Here is an 18,619-nt window from a genome sequence, read left to right as displayed (position 1 = left end):
GGGCCTTCCAGTCGGGGGTACGGGACCTGCTATCCCTGGGGGCCATTACCCCGGTTCCCGTAGAAGAACGGTTCAAAGGCTGCTACTCCCCCTTGTTTCTTATTAAGAAGCCTAACGGGGCCTACAGAGTTATAATCAACCTGAAATACCTGAATAAATCTATAACATACCGAAGATTTAAAATGGAATCAGTAAGATCAGCGATCCCCCTAATCACACCAGATAGCGTCATGGCCACGGTGGACTTAAAAGACGCCTATTATCATATTCCCATACACTCAGGCTCCCAACAGTTTCTTCGATTCGCCCTGGTGATAGAAGGGTCAGTCTCGCATTACTAATTCGCATGCCTGCCGTTCGGGATTTCCTCCGCACCTCGGGTATTCTCCAAACTAGTATTGGAGATGGTAGCAGCACTAAGGACGGACAAAGTACTAATTGTCCCATACCTCGACGATTTCCTGCTTATAGCAGGATCACCCTCGGAACTCCAGCACCGGGTCAACCTCACCCTCCACCTGTTCGAGTCGCTAGGTTGGATCATTAACTTCGACAAATCCAATCTTCAGCCCGAACAAAGGAAAAAGTTCCTAGGGGTTATCCTGGACTCACACCACCAGTGCTCTTCCCTCCCGCTAGAAAAGCAAAAAACGATCCAAGACGAAAGCCGGGCACTTTCGTTAGCCTCCCAAGTTTCCCTTAGGAGAGGCATGAGGGTCCTCGGTCTCATGACAGCCTGTATTGGAGTAGTCCCGTGGGCCCAGTTACATGGTAGAACTCTCCAGGACTTTATCCTGAGCAACTGGGACAAATCTCCAGCTTCCCTGGATCAGGAAGTCACCCTCACTCACAAAGTAAGGTCCTCCTTGGGGTGGTGGACGTCTATCTCCAACCTCGCCAGGTCCACAAGTTGGGACCCGGCATCCCCAGTATCCATCTTCACTGACGCGAGCGCAACTGGCTGGGGGGCCCACTTAGGCTGTCGCTATGTCCAGGGGGTCTGGAACCAGAAAGAGGCCACTCAATCCTCCAATTACAAGGAGCTTTGCGCGGTCTGGAGGGCCATCCGTGACCTCGAGACAGAGATCGGGGGTAGACCCATTAAGATATTTTCGGATAACATAACAACTGTGTCCCTCATTCGCCACCAGGGATCCACGCGGAACCCCCGACTACAAGACCTGGCGGCGAAAGTGCTCGGGTGGATAGAGCAGCGGATGCCTTCCGTTTCAGCGTTCCACGTAAGGGGCCCAGAGAACGCCATGGCAGACTACCTCAGCCGCAGGAGGATAGACCCTGGGGAGTGGGCACTACATCCAGAGGCATTCCAATTGATTACAGAAAGATGGGGGACTCCAAAGGTGGATTTGTTTGCCTCTCGGGAGAACAACAAGTGTCCCCGGTTCTTTTCCAGGGGGGCAGACGGGGGCTCCCTGGGAATAGACGCACTATCCCAAGCATGGGAATGGGACCTGACATACGCCTTCCCACCTATCCCCCTGATCCCTCGGGTTCTAAAGAAGATCCAGGGGTCCCCGGGCTCCGTTATCCTGGTGGCCCCGCTCTGGCCCAAAAGACCTTGGTTCCCGCTCCTGGCCGCTCTATCAACACAGGAGCCCCTACATCTGCCGTGGAGAGACGACCTCCTACAACAGGGTCCCCTGATTTGCCCAAAAGCCCGACAGTTCAGACTAGCGGCCTGGAAGCTGTGCGGGTAAAATACCTGAACCAGGGCCTATCAGGGAGGGTGACCACCACCTTATGTGAGAGTCTCAAAGAGTCCACCAGGAACATATACACCAGGGTGTGGGACACCTTCTCTAGGTGGTTGGGGCACAGTATTCACGACCTCCAACAACCAGACATTAATAAGATTCTAGAGTTCCTTCAGGATGGACTGGACATGGGCCTAAAACCTGTTACCCTTAAGGTCCAGGTGGCCGCCCTAGGAGCCTTCTTTGACTTCCCGTTAGCCGACCATAGGCTAGTCAAAAAATACCTTAAAGGAGCAGTTAGACTTCACCCCTTTATAAGAAGAACCATGCCCCCATGGGACCTGAATCTTGTTTTACAGGCCCTTTGCGCACACCCCTTCGAGCCCCTGGAAGAACTCTCAGTTAAGACCCTCTCATATAAGGTTGCCTTCCTAGTGGCCATTACATCCGCCAGGCGGATCGGGGAAATCCAAGCCCTCTCTATAAAAACCCCATATATGACCATCTTCCCGGACAAGATAGAGTTTAGGCCCGACCCCTTCTTTCAACCGAAAGTCCTTACGGACTTTCACAGAGAGCAAAGAATAGTACTTCCCTCCTTCTGCCAGGAACCCCGGAACACTACGGAACAGAGGTTCCATAACCTAGACGTGAGACGAGCAGTTCTGAAGTACTTAGAGGTCTCACATACCTTTAGGAAATCTAATAACCTCTTCATTCAATTTCAGGGTCCACGCAGAGGAGGGGCCGCTACTAAGGACTCCCTAGCGCGGTGGGTCAGGAGGGCCGTAGAAGAGGCATACAGATCCCAAGGGATCCCACTCCCGGGCGAAGTTAGAGCCCATTCTACTAGGGCGGTCGCCTGTTCCTGGGCGGAGAGAGCCCAGGCGACAACCGACCAGATCTGCAGAGCCGCCACATGGTCAAGCACCCATACTTTTGTAAAACACTATCGTCTGGACGTGGGGGCCAGCCGGGACACTGCCTTTGGGCGGAAAGTTCTGCAAGCAGTGGTCCCTCCCTAAAGCCCTTGATTGTTGGTATTCCTCCATGTGTATGCTGTCAGGATGACGAGGGGAAGACAGGAATTAGGTTTACCTGTTAATTCCTTTTCTGGAGTCATCCTGACAGCATAGGGGCTTTTCCCTCCCCTTCAGTTATCCTTCTCTACGTGAAGTAACGTATTGTACTATGGTTTCGGTATTAAAAATGAGTGATTAAGCAAAGCCGGGTCACTGTAGTTATTTGGTACACACTGGTGAGCTGGTGGCGGGAGGTGCCTTTTGTATGTTTTTCCGCTTCCTGTCCCAACAGGGGTCCAGTGGACATCCTCCATGTGTATGCTGTCAGGATGACTCCAGAAAAGGAATTAACAGGTAAACCTAATTCCTGTCTTTCTTTTGATTTATTGTAGGAATACAAAATTTCTTATCTATTCTTCCATTCAGCCTTAATCAAGCTCTTCACATTCTTATTAATGGGGAAAGAAGGTTTAGGCCTAGGAACTAAGCCTTCAAACATAGAATCTTCAACAGATCTTGCAATTCCTATATACACGTTGTAGCTCTAACTGCTTTAACCAGTCTCTCAGAATCCTCAATAGCAAATAGCTGCTTACCGCACATAGTTTCCTCTTCTGAGAACGACCTCAGAGATCATCAAATCATCCTCCTCTCTATCCGAAAGATCCTCAGGAGAGGCTTTGGACCATCCCGTTTGAATCGTAGAAACAGATGGACCTGTACGACAGGATTTGAACTGTTTAAAAGAACTTTTCACCTCTTGCCTAACAATATCTCTTATAGAACGGGATGGAGGAGGGGATTCATCAGACACAATATTATCTGTGCAGCTTTGACGCAATTGCCTTGCATAGGAAGAGGCCAATTTCTTCTTGAAAATAGGACATTCTTGGTCTTAGCCAAAGCTTTTTTTAGGAACTTCTCTAAATAAACTAAGAGAAGAATAATAGTAAATAAAAAAACAGGCCCTGATAGGGACTTACCACATGGAGTAGTCAAACTCCTACCGGGCTAGTGGGTCTGGGTACACTTATTTTTTTTTTTTAATTGGCATCCTGATCCATCTTCTTCTTCATACATCATGGAGGGATATGTACCTGTTTCAAAGGCATAAACAATCAGAGCTGGCTGGTGCAAAACAAGAGGGTCTTGCATGCAATGCCTTAAATCTTAGAACTGATTTTCTGTAAGAGGGGAATAAACTATTGTCATTGGGAAGTAGTATCACCATCAATATGATGTCTGAACCTTTTATTATTTCTGTAGAAAACATTCAAACAACTGTATTTGTGTTTCTTAAAGATTTGTGCAAGTCCCCGGCTTATCACTGCAATAGAGCACTTGTATGAACGTCAGCTGCTGGCACGATTTGTCATTGATGAGGCTCACTGTGTAAGCCAGGTAAGATCTCCTGTGCTGCATGACAGACTCTGGTAGTATGTTTTCACAATTATCAGTCTGTAAAGAAATTGAAAGGTATTAAGCATCTTCTCGTCTTTTTTTTTTTTTTTAAACTTAAAAAGAAAAAAACCCACAAAATACTGTGAGCTCCACCAAAATATGTAGCCGAGAATTTTATTTGTGCTATACGTGAGGAAGCCCCCCAGGAAGGTGGGGGTGAAAGATTCTTCAGCACGTTGAGGCAGACCTAAAAATCTCCGATTTACACATTGCAGCTTGTTGTCCTGTTGATATGGGCACTGATGTAATTTAGTTAGCCAGGGAGGTTGGTATTTGTCTGTCTTCAAGGTCTCTAACCCTCTATTTGAAGGTGTTGTTCAGTTGCTTGTGTTCAGTGTTTTTTTTAATAAGTATAGCTATAAATGTGCTAAAATAGTAGACGCAGAGCTGCTTTTAGACGGAATGACTATCGTCCAAATGAATGAAAGTGAACGAAAATCATTCAGTCTAAACATGCGAACCACCAAACGATAAAATCGTTTACTTTTCGCTTGTCCATTTTATGCAGGCATAAAAATCATCATTGGCGCGCTCACTTATTGTTCGGTTTAAACAGCGCTCGTTCTGTACCTCTCATTCACTTATACAGCAAATGTGGACGACTGAACGATTTCTCATTTGAATGAGCCAGCAATGTATCTGCCCGTATAAACAGGCTGCACGTGTGAACGAGCTAACTCTGACGTCATTCGCTTGTTCGAACGATACATCTGCTCGTCCAGAAGTAACCTTACTTGTCCTCTTCCCTGGCGATCCAGCGCTGCAGTCCTGCTGTTTGTATAGGAATGGAAACCACCTGACCACTGCAACCAATTAGACGCCACAGTAGTCAGGTGCTATTCTCCTGGCTCCCAGCATCTGAGTGATGATGCCAAAAGAACAATGAGTGACTGCTGTGGCCTCTGTCTGCTTAGGAATGCAAAGCATCTGACCGCTTACGTGGCACTCTCTGTTGACCAGAGGAGAGGCATTGGTTCTTTACTGTTGTGAGTAGATAGCCATCAACTGCTAAGTGATACACTCAGTGCCGCTGTCGTCTGCATTCTCTTTGTGAGACAGACTATGGGAGGTCTTGCAGGTAGATGCTAGTAGCCGGACAGGCTTTCTACAGCATTGATATTCTTAGCGGGTGCCATTACAGAGACGGTTGGAGTAATGTCTCGGGGGTTGGCAAAGGATGTTGGCGTCTCGTAGATTGTGCGATATCTTGGATTACTTCAGGATGGTTTGGTATACACTTGTGTTGACCAGGATAAGTCTGGGCCTCTTATCTGCAAGTTGCAGGTGTATTCGAGCAGGTTGAGCCTCTGTGTAAGGAGAGGGTACTTATGAGGCGGCTCCCAAGGCAGATTGAAGGGAGTGACCTTGATCTGCTATAATATTGGATAGCTGAATAGACACTTAATTCCAAATAAATATTTTTTTCTTTTCTGAACTCCTTTTCACCCCTCTTCAATAAACCATTAACAATCTCATGCTCTGTATGATAAAGAAGCATCTATGAGTCCTAAATGTTGTTTTTCTTTTTTTTTACCAGTGGGGCCATGATTTCCGTCCAGACTACAAAAGGCTCAACATGTTGCGTCAAAAATTCCCTTCTGTACCCATGATGGCACTTACAGCAACAGCAAATCCTCGTGTCCAAAAAGACATTCTCAACCAGCTTAAGATGACCAAACCTCAGATGTAAGTCTGATTATGAAGTAAATACTATATATATGTTCTATGAAAAGAGGGTGTCTGACACGCACCCCAATTCCCATTTAGTATTTGGTTATCAGGCTACTTGATGTAGTATTAAATTACCATATGAAATTCTACATGTTCTCATCAGAAATTGACTGTGTCATTAGATAATATCAACTAAAGCTGAGCTTTTGGTTGACTTGTATGTGTTTAGCTTTAGGCTGCCTGTCCACAGGCGTTATTCAATTGCGTTCCCCGCGGCGATAATCCGGGCGCAAGCGCAGCCCCCTATCCACGAGTGGAGAATCATAGCGGTTCTCCGCTCGCGGGCTGCAAACCGCAGCATGCTGCTAATTGGCCTATCTGTCAGATAGTTACACTTTCATCAGTTACAATTGGTTGTATTTTAACAACTGTATTTCAGGCATGTAAAATTGGACTTGTCCAAATAGGGCTGCTTTATGAGATTAATATTTATATTTCTTCTTGGCACCTTCCTTTTGATGCATTATTTTGTTTCAGATTTTCCATGAGTTTCAACAGAGACAATCTGAAATATGATGTTTTACCAAAAAAACCCAAGAAAGTGTCTGTAGACTGTGTGGAGTGGATAAAGAAAAATCACCCCAGTGAGTGTCACACTAGAAATGTGTGTATTGTTTTAAAAGTGATTATTACAATGTCTAGTCTTACACTTGTGCTTTAAGTTGTCATTGTCATATTTCACTTATATACAGCTGAGGAAGTAAGGAAGGAAGTTGTAGGGAGAAATAGTTGTAGTCAGAATTGTGCACAAGTTCCTGCGCTCGCAGTAAAGTGGACTTGCTAAAATACGATTTTATAGAGGAAATAGTAAAATATTTATATGGAGAGTGAAAGAAGTGAATTTTATCATCGATGCGGCAGACGGTGTGGAACAGTCGTAATTTTGGAAATATTGCAAATTCGGTTGGTTCCTTTTAAGATGATAAATAATGGAAATTGCCTTTGAAAAGATGCTGATTTCCGCATCCGTATTGTATTATAGATTTGATGATGTTGAAAGGCATTTGTGTTTTGATGCTTAGTTTTACATTCCAGACGAATCTGGGATCATTTACTGTCTGTCACGTCATGAGTGTGATACTATGGCTGAGACCCTGCAGAAGGAGGGCCTGGCTGCTCTGTCCTATCATGCTGGGCTCAGTGATTCTAATAGAGACTACGTGCAACAGAAGTGGATCAATCAGGATGGCTGTCAAGTAAGTCTACATTGAACGCCATAAATTATATCGTATAAAGCTACAGTATGAATTAACTTTTTTGAAAAATGTTTTTTTGTTGTTTTTTTTACCCTCACATGAGTAAGCTTTGATCCATACAATATTTTGTTTCCTCATTCTTATTTGTTTCCTATGGCTATAGGTGATTTGTGCAACTATTGCTTTTGGAATGGGCATTGATAAGCCAGATGTTAGATACGTTATTCACGCCACTTTGCCTAAGTCTGTGGAAGGATATTACCAGGAGTCTGGAAGAGCCGGACGAGATGGAGAAATGTCCCACTGTATTTTGTTCTATAGCTACAGTGATGTAACAAGAATCCGTCGGCTGATTCAAAGTAAGGATGTTATTTCTAGAGGATGATGAAGTTAATCTTTCTTTTACTATTTGTGTATTCTCGCCCAATGAATGTTTATGCAGTTGTCACTCCACAAGTCCTACCTTTTACATAATAAGGGTGGAGTTTAAACATGGCCTGCTTACATGTATTTTAATGCTCGCAGTGTGCTCTTGCATCTTTGTTTGCTTTTGTTTTGCAATCAAAGCATAAGTGTATCTGCCTATTTATTTTAGGTTGTTTTGTCTCTGTGCCACTGTAGTGATCAACTGATTACCCGAGGTCCAGCTACTGCCACCCCTGGGAAACCGTTTATTTTATGAGGGAAACCTGCAACTGGCTAGGCATTTCCTTGGCAGCGATCACTGCAGGGAAAATGTAGTATTACATGATGGCCATTCATGAATGGCCATCCATGCAATACAGGGCTTGATTCCACTAGAATGGGAGTTCATCATACCGTGGTATGTGGGAAAAATGCAGATGCAGAATCCTAATTGGGGAAATAAACTATTTGATGCCTAAGCGAAGAGATGCCTAATTTCCATCTACCAAAAGACTATGATATAGTCAACTTAACATAAGGTCTAAAAGCATTAAAAAGATTGTGTAAACATGCTGACAACTGAACCAATGCTTTTCCGCTGTAAACGTGTCTTAAGTTATGGATTCGTCTCAGCCATGACTAAGGGCAGGTTTACTGTTGGAAACACGTTGGTTAGTTGTGAGCAAGTCTGCACAATCTTTTTAATGCTTTTGGATCTCGAATAAAGAATTTTAAAATTTTACTTGTACTTAAAATCTATAACAGAACTAAACGCTTTTTTTTTTTTTGTAGAACTTTTCTCCAGATTTTCTGGAGCCCATCATTTAAGTATAATTTCTCGTCCGTATCATTAAGGTACAAAGCAAGACCTTTGATTATAGCTTCTGCCACTAGGAAGCAGACACTAAGCAAAGAAAGTGTTCGTTCCTCCTACCAGCTATAACCCACCTAAAGGCTTTGAGCGAAATCCGTTTTAGCTTAGTGTCCATAGGAGGCAGACCTCCTGCTCTGCAGGTCTTCTGTCCTTTTATTTATTTATTTTTCTATTCTAGCTAGGACTCTGGGATGCTCTGACTTCTCTGATTACCCCTAACAGTGCTACATCAGACACCCTGTTACTCCCTCCTCCTATAAAGCAAGTGGGGTCACCTGAGGTTTCTCGTGCTCAGTCATTTTAATATTCCCTTTCTACATTGTTTGTTCTGTCGTTTTGTGTAATGCATAAATCACTTGTGGACTTTGGACTTTTTTTTTTTTTGTTAATTTGTTTTGCTTTTCTCTTAGTGGAAAAGGATGGAAACAGTCAGACAAAACGGACACACTTTAATAACTTATACAGCATGGTTCATTACTGTGAAAATGTGCTGGAGTGTCGTCGGATGCAGCTCCTTGTTTACTTTGGTGAGAATACGTTCAATCCCAAGTTTTGCAAGGAAAACCCAAGAGTTGCTTGTGACAACTGTTGCAGAACAACGGTGAGAACTTCAATTAACTCGTTGTTGCCTTTTGTAAATAATATATTGCTAAACTTGCTCTTTAAGAAATACAATCTGTTAAAAGGAATCTGTCAGCTACTTTAAGTCTATAACCTAAGCTTATAGACTCACAGCTGCTGACCCATTGAGTCTGGGGATGTAGGTTTTATACTTGTCTTCCATGCCTTTTTCCCGCTGTCCATGGTAAAATCCACCACTGAATGCATTGAGGAGCACACTTAAGTAGTTCTCACATTCTATACGAAGAATGGGAGGAGTACTCTGCGAGCTTCTCAATGTATTCAGTGGCAGGTTTGAGTGATGACAATGAGGGAACAGAGGGAAAGGTAAGTATAAAACTTACATTCTTGGAATCAGTGAGTCAGCTAATTTAAGTCCATAGGCTCAGCTTGTATGGCTCAAAGTAGCTGACAGTCTCTTGAAAGATCTTCTGTTGTCCTATTAAAATAAGGTTTAAGAATACAATACAAAAGGAGTCTACCCTAAGATACATGCACATAAGATGTTGATACCTAGGTGAGCTGACTGTACATTTGGCTCAGCTGTGTATGTATCTTATTTTGATGGTATTGGGGTGGGTTAGTTATGAAGTAATGGGTTCAGTTGTCCAAACAGATATTACAACGCTTCAGATTGTGTTCAGTTTAACCTTCTACCATTTTTTTTTCTGGCTCTTGCATTGCAGAAATACAAGTCCAGAGATGTGACAGATGAGGTGAAGACCATTGTGAGATTTGTCCAGGATCACTGCACTGCTCAAGGAAAGGGGAGAGGTGCAAATAATCGCTTGACTCTCAACATGATGGTAGATATATATTTGGGTAAGCATCCTGGAAATGACGGTGTTTTGAAATGGTATTTCCTAGTGGTATAGGTAATGTATTTTTCTTCATTCTAGGGAGTAAATCTGCAAAGATACAGACAGGCATATTTGGAAAGGGAGCCGCATATTCACGTCACAATGCAGAACGATTATTCAGGAAACTGGTTTTGGAAAGAATTCTGGATGAGGAACTCTATATTACAGCCAATGACCAGGCTGTAGCATATATAAAACTTGGAGAGCGGTCTCATGCTGTGCTGAGTGGGTTCGCAAAGGTATGTGCCTAATGTGTCGTCCACACTGCATCACAGAATGAATGCATTATTGGAATTACTTGTTATCTAAAGTTGTGAGCTGTGAAGTTAAAAAAAATAAAAAACTTTTTTTTTTTTTTTTTACATTTACTTTTTTCTTTTAACACAGTCACATGCTTATGTGTATGGTTTATTTTGTTTTTGTTTAAAACTGACCAGACACATAACTGTTACTGCCATAATACAGCCAATCAGCTGTATCTTAGATCGTCTGTACAAATAAATTTGACAACATGCGTGACTGATAAGGTACAGAGTGAAAAAAGCGATATAAAAAAAATAACAAAATTTAGTTGCACAATAAGGTGAGCTGCGGACTATGGTTTGTTTGCAGCTTTTCACAAATATTTTTTTTTGTTCTTTTTCCTACTCGCGCACAAGTATTTGATGGCTACTGACGTGTATGCCCATGCAGTAAAAAACAGAGGTACCAAATTTTGGCTGCTGCTTTAGCCCCTTCCTGCTATAGGACATACAGTTACGTCTTTCAGAGTCGGGGTATGTATGAAGAGAGATCGCGGGACAACCTCTCTTCATACAGCGCAGGCGTCGGCTTTTAATTACAGCTGACACCTGCTGGCAATAGCTTCAATCAGCTGCGCGGCTGAGCGACACTATTAACCCTTTAAATGCCCCGAACGGCCTCCCTGTGATGAGATCGCAGGGAGTTGTGCAGGTATCATGTCAGCCAGGGAAAGGGGGGGTGGGAGGAGCTTGATTGACTGCCTGATCGCAGTATGACGTAATGTTATGGCATCATACTGCAGGAGCGATCAAAGCATCGCTGGTTGTTGTGGCCTGTGGGGACTAAAAAAAGTAAAAATCTGAACAATAAGGTTTTACTAAATATTAAAAAAAAAAAAAAGTAATAAAAGTTTAAAATAATTAGAATTTTTCTGGAGCATGTGAATAATGTTACTAAAACCCCATTCTCTTGCATTGGAGACAGAATGTTAGCAGACGGGTTGAAGACTTCAGAGTCAAATTCACACAGAAATCCTTAAATCCTAAATATGTAAACAGGCCATTACAAATGGGCACAGACACCTAGAAATGCTGCTGCTTCTAGTATGTGTCCTACTACTTCATCCTGGTGCTGGATCCGCAGCTACACTTCTCAGTACTGAAGTATTATGTCCTCCATGCTGCTGCTGCTACTTCTCTGTGTATGATGGGTAGTGATAGGGGAATAGATTCTGCTATTCTCTACATGCGCTATGTATGGCAGACGACACAGCAGCTGGTCTATGCTCCCTTTAGAGCCGAGCTCAGGGATCCTGCATAGGGGGGAAAACTGCATAAACCTATGATACAAGTCCTACATTCGCTAGAAATAATGTTACTCCTCATGTACACACACACGGCAGCGTATCCTCAAAAGTCGCCTGAAACAACAGTTAGACTTTAACTTCTGAAACTAACTTCTGAGAATAGGACTTAGAAATCATCTTTAGAGATGAATATCTGTGAATATCATGTACTAAGAAGTTACTTTCTATCATTGACAGGTTCAGTTCCAGGACACTGAAAATGCCAGCAGTCTCAGGAAACAAAGGGCATCTGTTATGGGAACTACGTCCCACAGGGAGGAAATGGTCAAGAAGTGCCAGGCTGAGGTGACGGAGCTCTGTAAACGCCTGGGAAAGATATTTGGTGTGCACTACTTCAATATCTTCAATACAGCAACCATACGTAGGATCGCAGGTATGTGTTGGTATATCGGCTGATATGTAACATTCATCCATCTTACAGGAATTTACAATGCTTATGAATCCTACAGCAGCAGAAATCTCTTTAGTGATAGCAGGTGTAAAGATTTGGCCACATTGTGACGAGCTTGTTGGGATAGTGGCATACTGAAAAAGATTTCAAATAATGCAAATGTTTTTGTCTGAAAGCTAAATGGAGACTCCACTCCAGTGAGACACATAAACTAAACATACAGGCTCATAGGAGCTGACACATTGAGCCTGGGGATGTGAATATTATACTTGCCTTCCTCACCGCTCTCACTGTATGCTGCATTGCATGCCACCATCTACATGACGCCTGCATAGGATGAGAGAGTTAGTCTTCTCATTTTATGCGTGTGTTCAAGTAGTCTGCCAGATGCCTTCCCCTCCGCTCCCTCGCTGTGCACCATCAAAGCTGCCGCGAAACGCAAGTATAATCACATACTAGCTTCGGCATGCCAGCATTTATGAGCCCATAAGTTTAGTTTATGGGGCTCTAAGGAGCTCACAGTTTCCCTTTTAAAGGAGTTGTCCTGTTACCGGACAATATTTTCCCTAATCAACCAACTTTTCTAGAATAAGAAAATCAGCTGAATTTTTTTCTGTCTTTTGCCACGGGGATCCAGCATTAAAGCCCCGACTTTCTAACATACTTTATGATGCAAGGAGTTCAGGACAGTGACGCTGTGCAAACAGCAGTCATGTTCTATCCGGTCACTGTATCTTCAACAGCAAGCACCAGGAGTATGTTGGGTTGCAGCACTGGATCTCCATGGCAGAGGACAGATAGAAGTACAGCAGATCTTGTTATTATAGCACAACTGGTTGTATAGGGGGAATGTTGTACAGAAACAAACCGTTTAAGCATTCACCACTAATGAATGATAAAAGGTCTTTGATGAAAGAAAGGTCCATTAATACAATTGTTTTTTAGTACCACAGACAGAGCTGCTATTAACTATTAGAAAATGTAATTAATTACACTGGGGAACACAATTTTTGGTGACTGAGATGTTTAGAACTTTTTGGGGGATCATAGATTCTGAAAATCACATTTAGTTTTTCTCCATCAGGTCTGCTTATTGTATGACACATGTCCATATAAATGTACACATAATGTATTAAATCCCAAGAAACTAAGAACACGAATAAAACAAAAGTTTCTTCACTGAGACATTGATGAAACTACATTTCTGTGATTTCCTGTAATGAGATCTTCCTGGACATTCGCACCAGATGTTCCATCAGTAGTCCACCATCATATGCGTATCCCATCGTCCGCAGCCCTGTTCTTCCACGGTCCCCAGTAGTCCACCATCATATGCGTATCCCATCGTCCGCAGTCCTGTTCTTCAACGGTCACCAGTAGTCAGCCATCATATGCGTATCCCATCGTCCGCAGTCCAGTTCTCCCACGGTCACCAGTAGTCAGCCATCATATGCATATCCCATCGTCCGCAGTCCTGTTCTTCCACGGTCACCAGTAGTCAGCCATCATATGCATATCCCATTGTCCGCAGTCCAGTTCTTCCACGGTCACCAGTAGTCAGCCATCATATGCATATCCCATTGTCCGCAGTCCTGTTCTTCCACGGTCACCAGTAGTCAGCCATCATATGCATATCCCATCGTCCGCAGTCCAGTTCTTCCACGGTCACCAGTAGTCAGCCATCATATGCATATCCCATTGTCCGCAGTCCAGTTCTTCCACGGTCACCAGTAGTCAGCCATCATATGCATATCCCATTGTCCGCAGTCCTGTTCTTCCACGGTCCCCAGTAGTCAGCCATCATATGCATATCCCATTGTCCGCAGTCCTGTTCTTCCACGGTCCCCAGTAGTCAGCCATCATATGCGTATCCCATCGTCCGCAGTCCAGTTCTTCCACGGTCACCAGTAGTCAGCCATCATATGCATATCCCATTGTCCGCAGTCCTGTTCTTCCACGGTCCCCAGTAGTCAGCCATCATATGCATATCCCATTGTCCGCAGTCCTGTTCTTCCACGGTCCCCAGTAGTCAGCCATCATATGCATATCCCATTGTCCGCAGTCCTGTTCTTCCACGGTCCCCAGTAGTCAGCCATCATATGCGTATCCCATCGTCCGCAGTCCTGTTCTTCCACGGTCACCAGTAGTCAGCCATCATATGCATATCCCATCGTCCGCAGTCCTGTTCTTCCACGGTCACCAGTAGTCAGCCATCATATGCATATCCCATTGTCCGCAGTCCTGTTCTTCCACGGTCATCAGTAGTCAGCCATCATATGCATATCCCATCGTCCGCAGTCCTGTTCTTCCACGGTCCTTATTTCCTGGTGAAATCGTTCACCCTGTTTATCACTTACATCACCAAGACAATCTGGATATCGATCCAAAATGACTGCAGGTCCTGCAATCTGATGATCCTGTTACACCCAAGTGTTCAGAAACAGAAGTGCTTGTATTCTCCACAAGTTCACTGTAGTTAGCAGCCTTATAATTCCCATACAGAACATATTCAGACTCCCATGAGCCAGCGAGATTCAGAATGATTATAGTCTAGTGTAAATGCATGCACTGAACGACGAGCAATAATTTGTTTTTTCCTTATCGTTCAGTCTATGTATGCATAAAAACTGAACAACTGGCGTCCCGTGTAAACTGTGAATGGAGACAGGTGGGACAGAACAATTGCCGGCTTGCTGCACCTCGATTCACTCAGCGATGACTGTTCCTGTGTAAAAGCAGATGAACTATCTTCTTGTTCAAATTGGCCATAAGTAACCTCGCTTTTGATAAAATGGTCAAATGTGCAGCAAAAGTGCATATGTCCCATCATTAAATGGCAGTTAACACTGTCGGATCGTGCAAAACATTCTTTCATTTGGAATGGTTTAAAAAAAAAATAAATCCCTTGCTGTGCCTAGATATTACTGTTACATATTTGTTGCACTACCCCCTGGTGGTGGTTTGATTCTCTCTAACAGCGTTTAGTGTGTTCAGTGCTGATGGGGAAAAAAGCATTTCTATTTGTTGATTCTTGTTGTCTGGCTAATAGAGTAGCAAGATCCACTCCAACACCTCTGTACAAAAGGGTCCAGGCGGTCTAACGGAGCGTGTATGGCTACCAGCACTGAACGCATTAGGTGGAGGTTCTGAGAGGGAATTTAAAAGAAATTAATAATGATCCATAACAACTTTGTAACGGTGATAACTAAATGTTTTTATAGGTTGTGCATATTTTTAAAACCTTTCCAATTTTATTATGTTTGACCTAATCTAAGTAAATTAATATTAGTTAGTTGGAGAACCCCAAAGCTACAGAATCTCTCTTCATATAACGCGGGCGCCGACTGTTTCTTACACCTTAACCTTTTAAATGCCGCCGCCAATTCTGACGGCAGCAATTAAATCCCCCGGGCGATGTTCCGGGGTCCCATATGACACCCCTGCCTCCCCTGTGATGAGATCACGGGTTGCCGTGCCAGTGTCATGGCAGCCGGGGGCCTTCTGAAAGGCCCCAGAGCTGTCATATTTGAATGCCTATCAATCCTTGCCCTTGGGTCGCTTGGTAGAATGCCTGTCCAATGACCGTATGATGTAATGTTATGGCATTACATCATACTGTAGGAGCTATCAAATCATGGCATGTTCATGTCTCCTCTGGGGAAAAAAAAAGGAAAAGTAAGTTTTAAAAAGTTTTACTAATTATAAAAAATAAAAAAAAAAAGTTAAAAAAACCTTTTGCCATATTTATAATAGAATCTAAATAATAAAACAAAAATACATATTTAGTATCCCGCAAAAACCAAGCCCTCGCACGGCTATGTTGGCAAAAAAATAAAAAAATTATGGCTCTTAGAAGATGGCGGCAGAAAATAATTTCAAAAAATTTAAATGGGTTTGAAAAAAAATACAAGTAGTACAGCAAAAAAAAAAAAAACTATATAAATTTGGCATCGTAGTAATCGTACTGACCCATAGAATAAAGTTAACAGGTCATTTCTGTTATTGTTTGTGCGCCGTAGAAACAAGACTCAGCGAAAGATGTCGGATTTCTTTTTTTTCCCACTTCACTCCACTTAGAATTTTTTAAATGTTTTTCAGTAAACTATATGGTACATTATATAGTACCACTGAAAAATACAACTCGTCCCAAAAAACAAGCCTTCATACAGCTATGTCGATGGATAAGTAACAGTTATGGTGTTTTAAAGGGGGGGTGGGAAGGAAAAACCGAAAATAGAAAAAAAAGGGCCGTGTCCTTAAGCGTTTAAACTAGTTTCTCGATACCAACACCTTCTATCAATAGAATAGAATCCGACCCTGTGCCCGTGCGGTGAGCCCACGTACCTGTCTTTTTTTTTTTTTTTTTTCCTTCTGTACTACGAATGGTCCAGGCAGCTCACTGTCGGACATTCGCAGTACAAACTTTCCCGCGCTATCATTAGGCAATGACGCACAATCTGCGACTTGTGCGCAATGTTAATTGCGGACGGCCACGGGTTGGACAGCTTTCATTGACTTCAATGGAAGCTGTCCATGCGGAAACTGCACTAAAATAGAGCATGCTGCGATTTTATTTCTCTGGGAGCACAAAATCACAATTGATTTCTGCTCGTGGGCAGGAAAAAGCGCTTTTCCATAGCATGCTATGGGCAGTATTTCCGTCAGAACACTGAGGCAGACGCCCATTTCGGATTCTGCAATGCCAATCCAGCCGGCCTAAAATCCCCATTGATTTCAATGGGACTTATTTAGTTTCAGTTTGTTTCAGCTCCATCTGCTGCTTTATATTTTGATTTGAAAGGAAAAAAACCCTAACCTTGTAGGACTCTTTAGTTATACTGTACATGGCTTATTTGCCATTGAAGGCATCTGCATACCCGTAGTGCATAGTGAACCTGTCAGTAATGGCGTCACTTTAAGGTGTTACGATTTTGTACAATTTGTGTATACAGTTATCCATTTCATGAATAACTAAGCTGGCCAGGAATACAGCAGCATCTTTAGTAGAAATGCTTAGTTCTAATGTTATTTTTCAAGTTCCGCATCATATTCTAAGGGTTTTGTATCTGCTTTGTGCATTTCAGAATCGCTGTCCTCCGAACCTGAAGTTTTATTACAGATCGATGGAGTCACAGAAGATAAGTTGGAGAAATATGGCGCAGAGCTAATAGATGTTCTCCAGAAATACTCCGAATGGACGCTTCCAGGTCTGCCCTTATTCTAATGCATACCTTGGGCTAATTTTTATATTTTGTCACCGCTTTCCTGTGATGTTGTTATCAATCTGTTTCCTGTACAGCTGAGGAAATTGCCCAAAAATCCAGTGGGTCAACAAATCACACCACCAGAATTTATGATGACGAGGAGGATGAGGAAGGTGCAAAGGCAACCTCCTCTTACTTTAACTCCTCTCAGAAAAATAGCACAAAGAGGAAAAACGCTCCATATAATCGTAAAGCCAAGAAAAGGAAGACGTGGGGAGATGGTCAGCATTCCCGTTCCAAGAGGTAACCTGTGCATGCAGCAATATGGAGGGGGGGGGGGGGGGGGCTTTAGTTTTACTATCTTCATAGACTCATACCTGTTATTGTCACAATATAAATGAATTGTTTTCTGTTTTGTTTTTTCCCCCCTTTTTTCAGCAGTGGTAGCAATACTTCATATAGCAGGAATAATGCTGCTTCAGCCAAAAAAGGCAAAGGGCACAATGTGGATTACAGCAGTGGATCTACACAAGGACCAGTAAAGAGACCCGGCTTCATGGCAGTGCCAATGCCCCAGAGCAACCGTCGTTTCCTGAAACCATCCTACAGTTGTCTTTCATAGTGACTGTTTTTGTGAATGTTTTTTTTATTTTTGTTTTTGTAATAAAGTCTTGTAAGATTTCTTTTACAGATGTAATAAATTAATATTTACATGTCATAAGCTGTGTTTTATGTAGTACAAATGTATAGCATTACCTGGTCTATTTACCCTTTAAGTCCTCACATGCACATCAGTGTGTATTACAGACCACAATCGGTAACGGTATTGTGTACTACTTATGAGGGGGGAATACCGTATTACATAGGCATCCAATAGAGTGGGATGTATTTTAAATACATACTAAGAACACTATTGCAATACATAGCCACCAGAGTTGGGATCTGCATCACATACATGTGATGGTCATTTGCATGTGCCAAATCTATATCCATACTATTTAGTGTTTACAGTCCTTTGCTAGGAATTGCACTGGATATGCCGGGCCTCTTGAAATACATTTTATTGTTTGTCTCTCCACAGCCAGAAGCAAGACACAGAATGTGTGTTTCTGTATTCCTTCTGTATATTACCTTGGGCCACATGAGCAGAAACATCCAACATAAGTTATGTTAATCTTAGAGAGTACATGTTGTATGCTGATTTTCTAGTGTTACGGCCGGGCTCACACAAGAGTAATTCGCTGCAAGCCGCCAGCGAGAGACACTCATGCAACGACATTGTGTACTTGCTGCGTGTCACCAATCGCCATGCATTATCTCGAATATGTGCATGCATAATACGCGCCAAGATAGAACATGCTACGATTTGTCTTGTGCACGTATTTAGCTCAATTTGTGTGAGCGGCAACATGGCAGTCTATGGCAGATTGGTGCAGCGTATGGTGCGCACAAAACACGCCACTGTCACCACACGCTCGTGTGAGCCAGGCCTAAGTGTTTGGGTTTAGGTGGCTGAGGATGCTTGTAGGG

General features: G+C 43.0%; 1 protein-coding gene across 4 annotated transcripts in view; it reads left to right on the top strand.

Annotated features, from left to right (window-relative positions):
- BLM (BLM RecQ like helicase) overlaps positions 1-17,810 on the top strand; it is a 48,604-nt gene extending 30,794 nt beyond the window's left edge. For 3 of the 4 annotated variants that reach the window (XM_066592986.1, XM_066592984.1, XM_066592985.1), the window contains exons 11-22: positions 4,040-4,138; positions 5,736-5,884; positions 6,407-6,513; positions 6,965-7,125; positions 7,289-7,484; positions 8,815-9,005; positions 9,712-9,847; positions 9,925-10,124; positions 11,672-11,867; positions 16,970-17,092; positions 17,185-17,392; positions 17,528-17,810. In XM_066592986.1, the coding sequence (XP_066449083.1) occupies positions 4,040-4,138; positions 5,736-5,884; positions 6,407-6,513; positions 6,965-7,125; positions 7,289-7,484; positions 8,815-9,005; positions 9,712-9,847; positions 9,925-10,124; positions 11,672-11,867; positions 16,970-17,092; positions 17,185-17,392; positions 17,528-17,711 (1,950 nt within the window). In that variant the 3' untranslated portion in view covers positions 17,712-17,810. The remainder of the gene's footprint in view (positions 1-4,039; positions 4,139-5,735; positions 5,885-6,406; positions 6,514-6,964; positions 7,126-7,288; positions 7,485-8,814; positions 9,006-9,711; positions 9,848-9,924; positions 10,125-11,671; positions 11,868-16,969; positions 17,093-17,184; positions 17,393-17,527) is intronic. The other variant, XM_066592987.1, reaches the window with a different exon arrangement.
- The last annotated feature ends 809 nt before the right edge of the window (positions 17,811-18,619 follow it).

Source organism: Eleutherodactylus coqui, chromosome 2 (assembly GCF_035609145.1).
Source record: "Eleutherodactylus coqui strain aEleCoq1 chromosome 2, aEleCoq1.hap1, whole genome shotgun sequence".
Taxonomy (NCBI): Eukaryota; Metazoa; Chordata; class Amphibia; order Anura; family Eleutherodactylidae; genus Eleutherodactylus; species Eleutherodactylus coqui.
The sequence above is the reverse complement of the archived record's forward strand: the minus strand, read 5'-3'. Positions and strand labels throughout refer to the sequence as shown.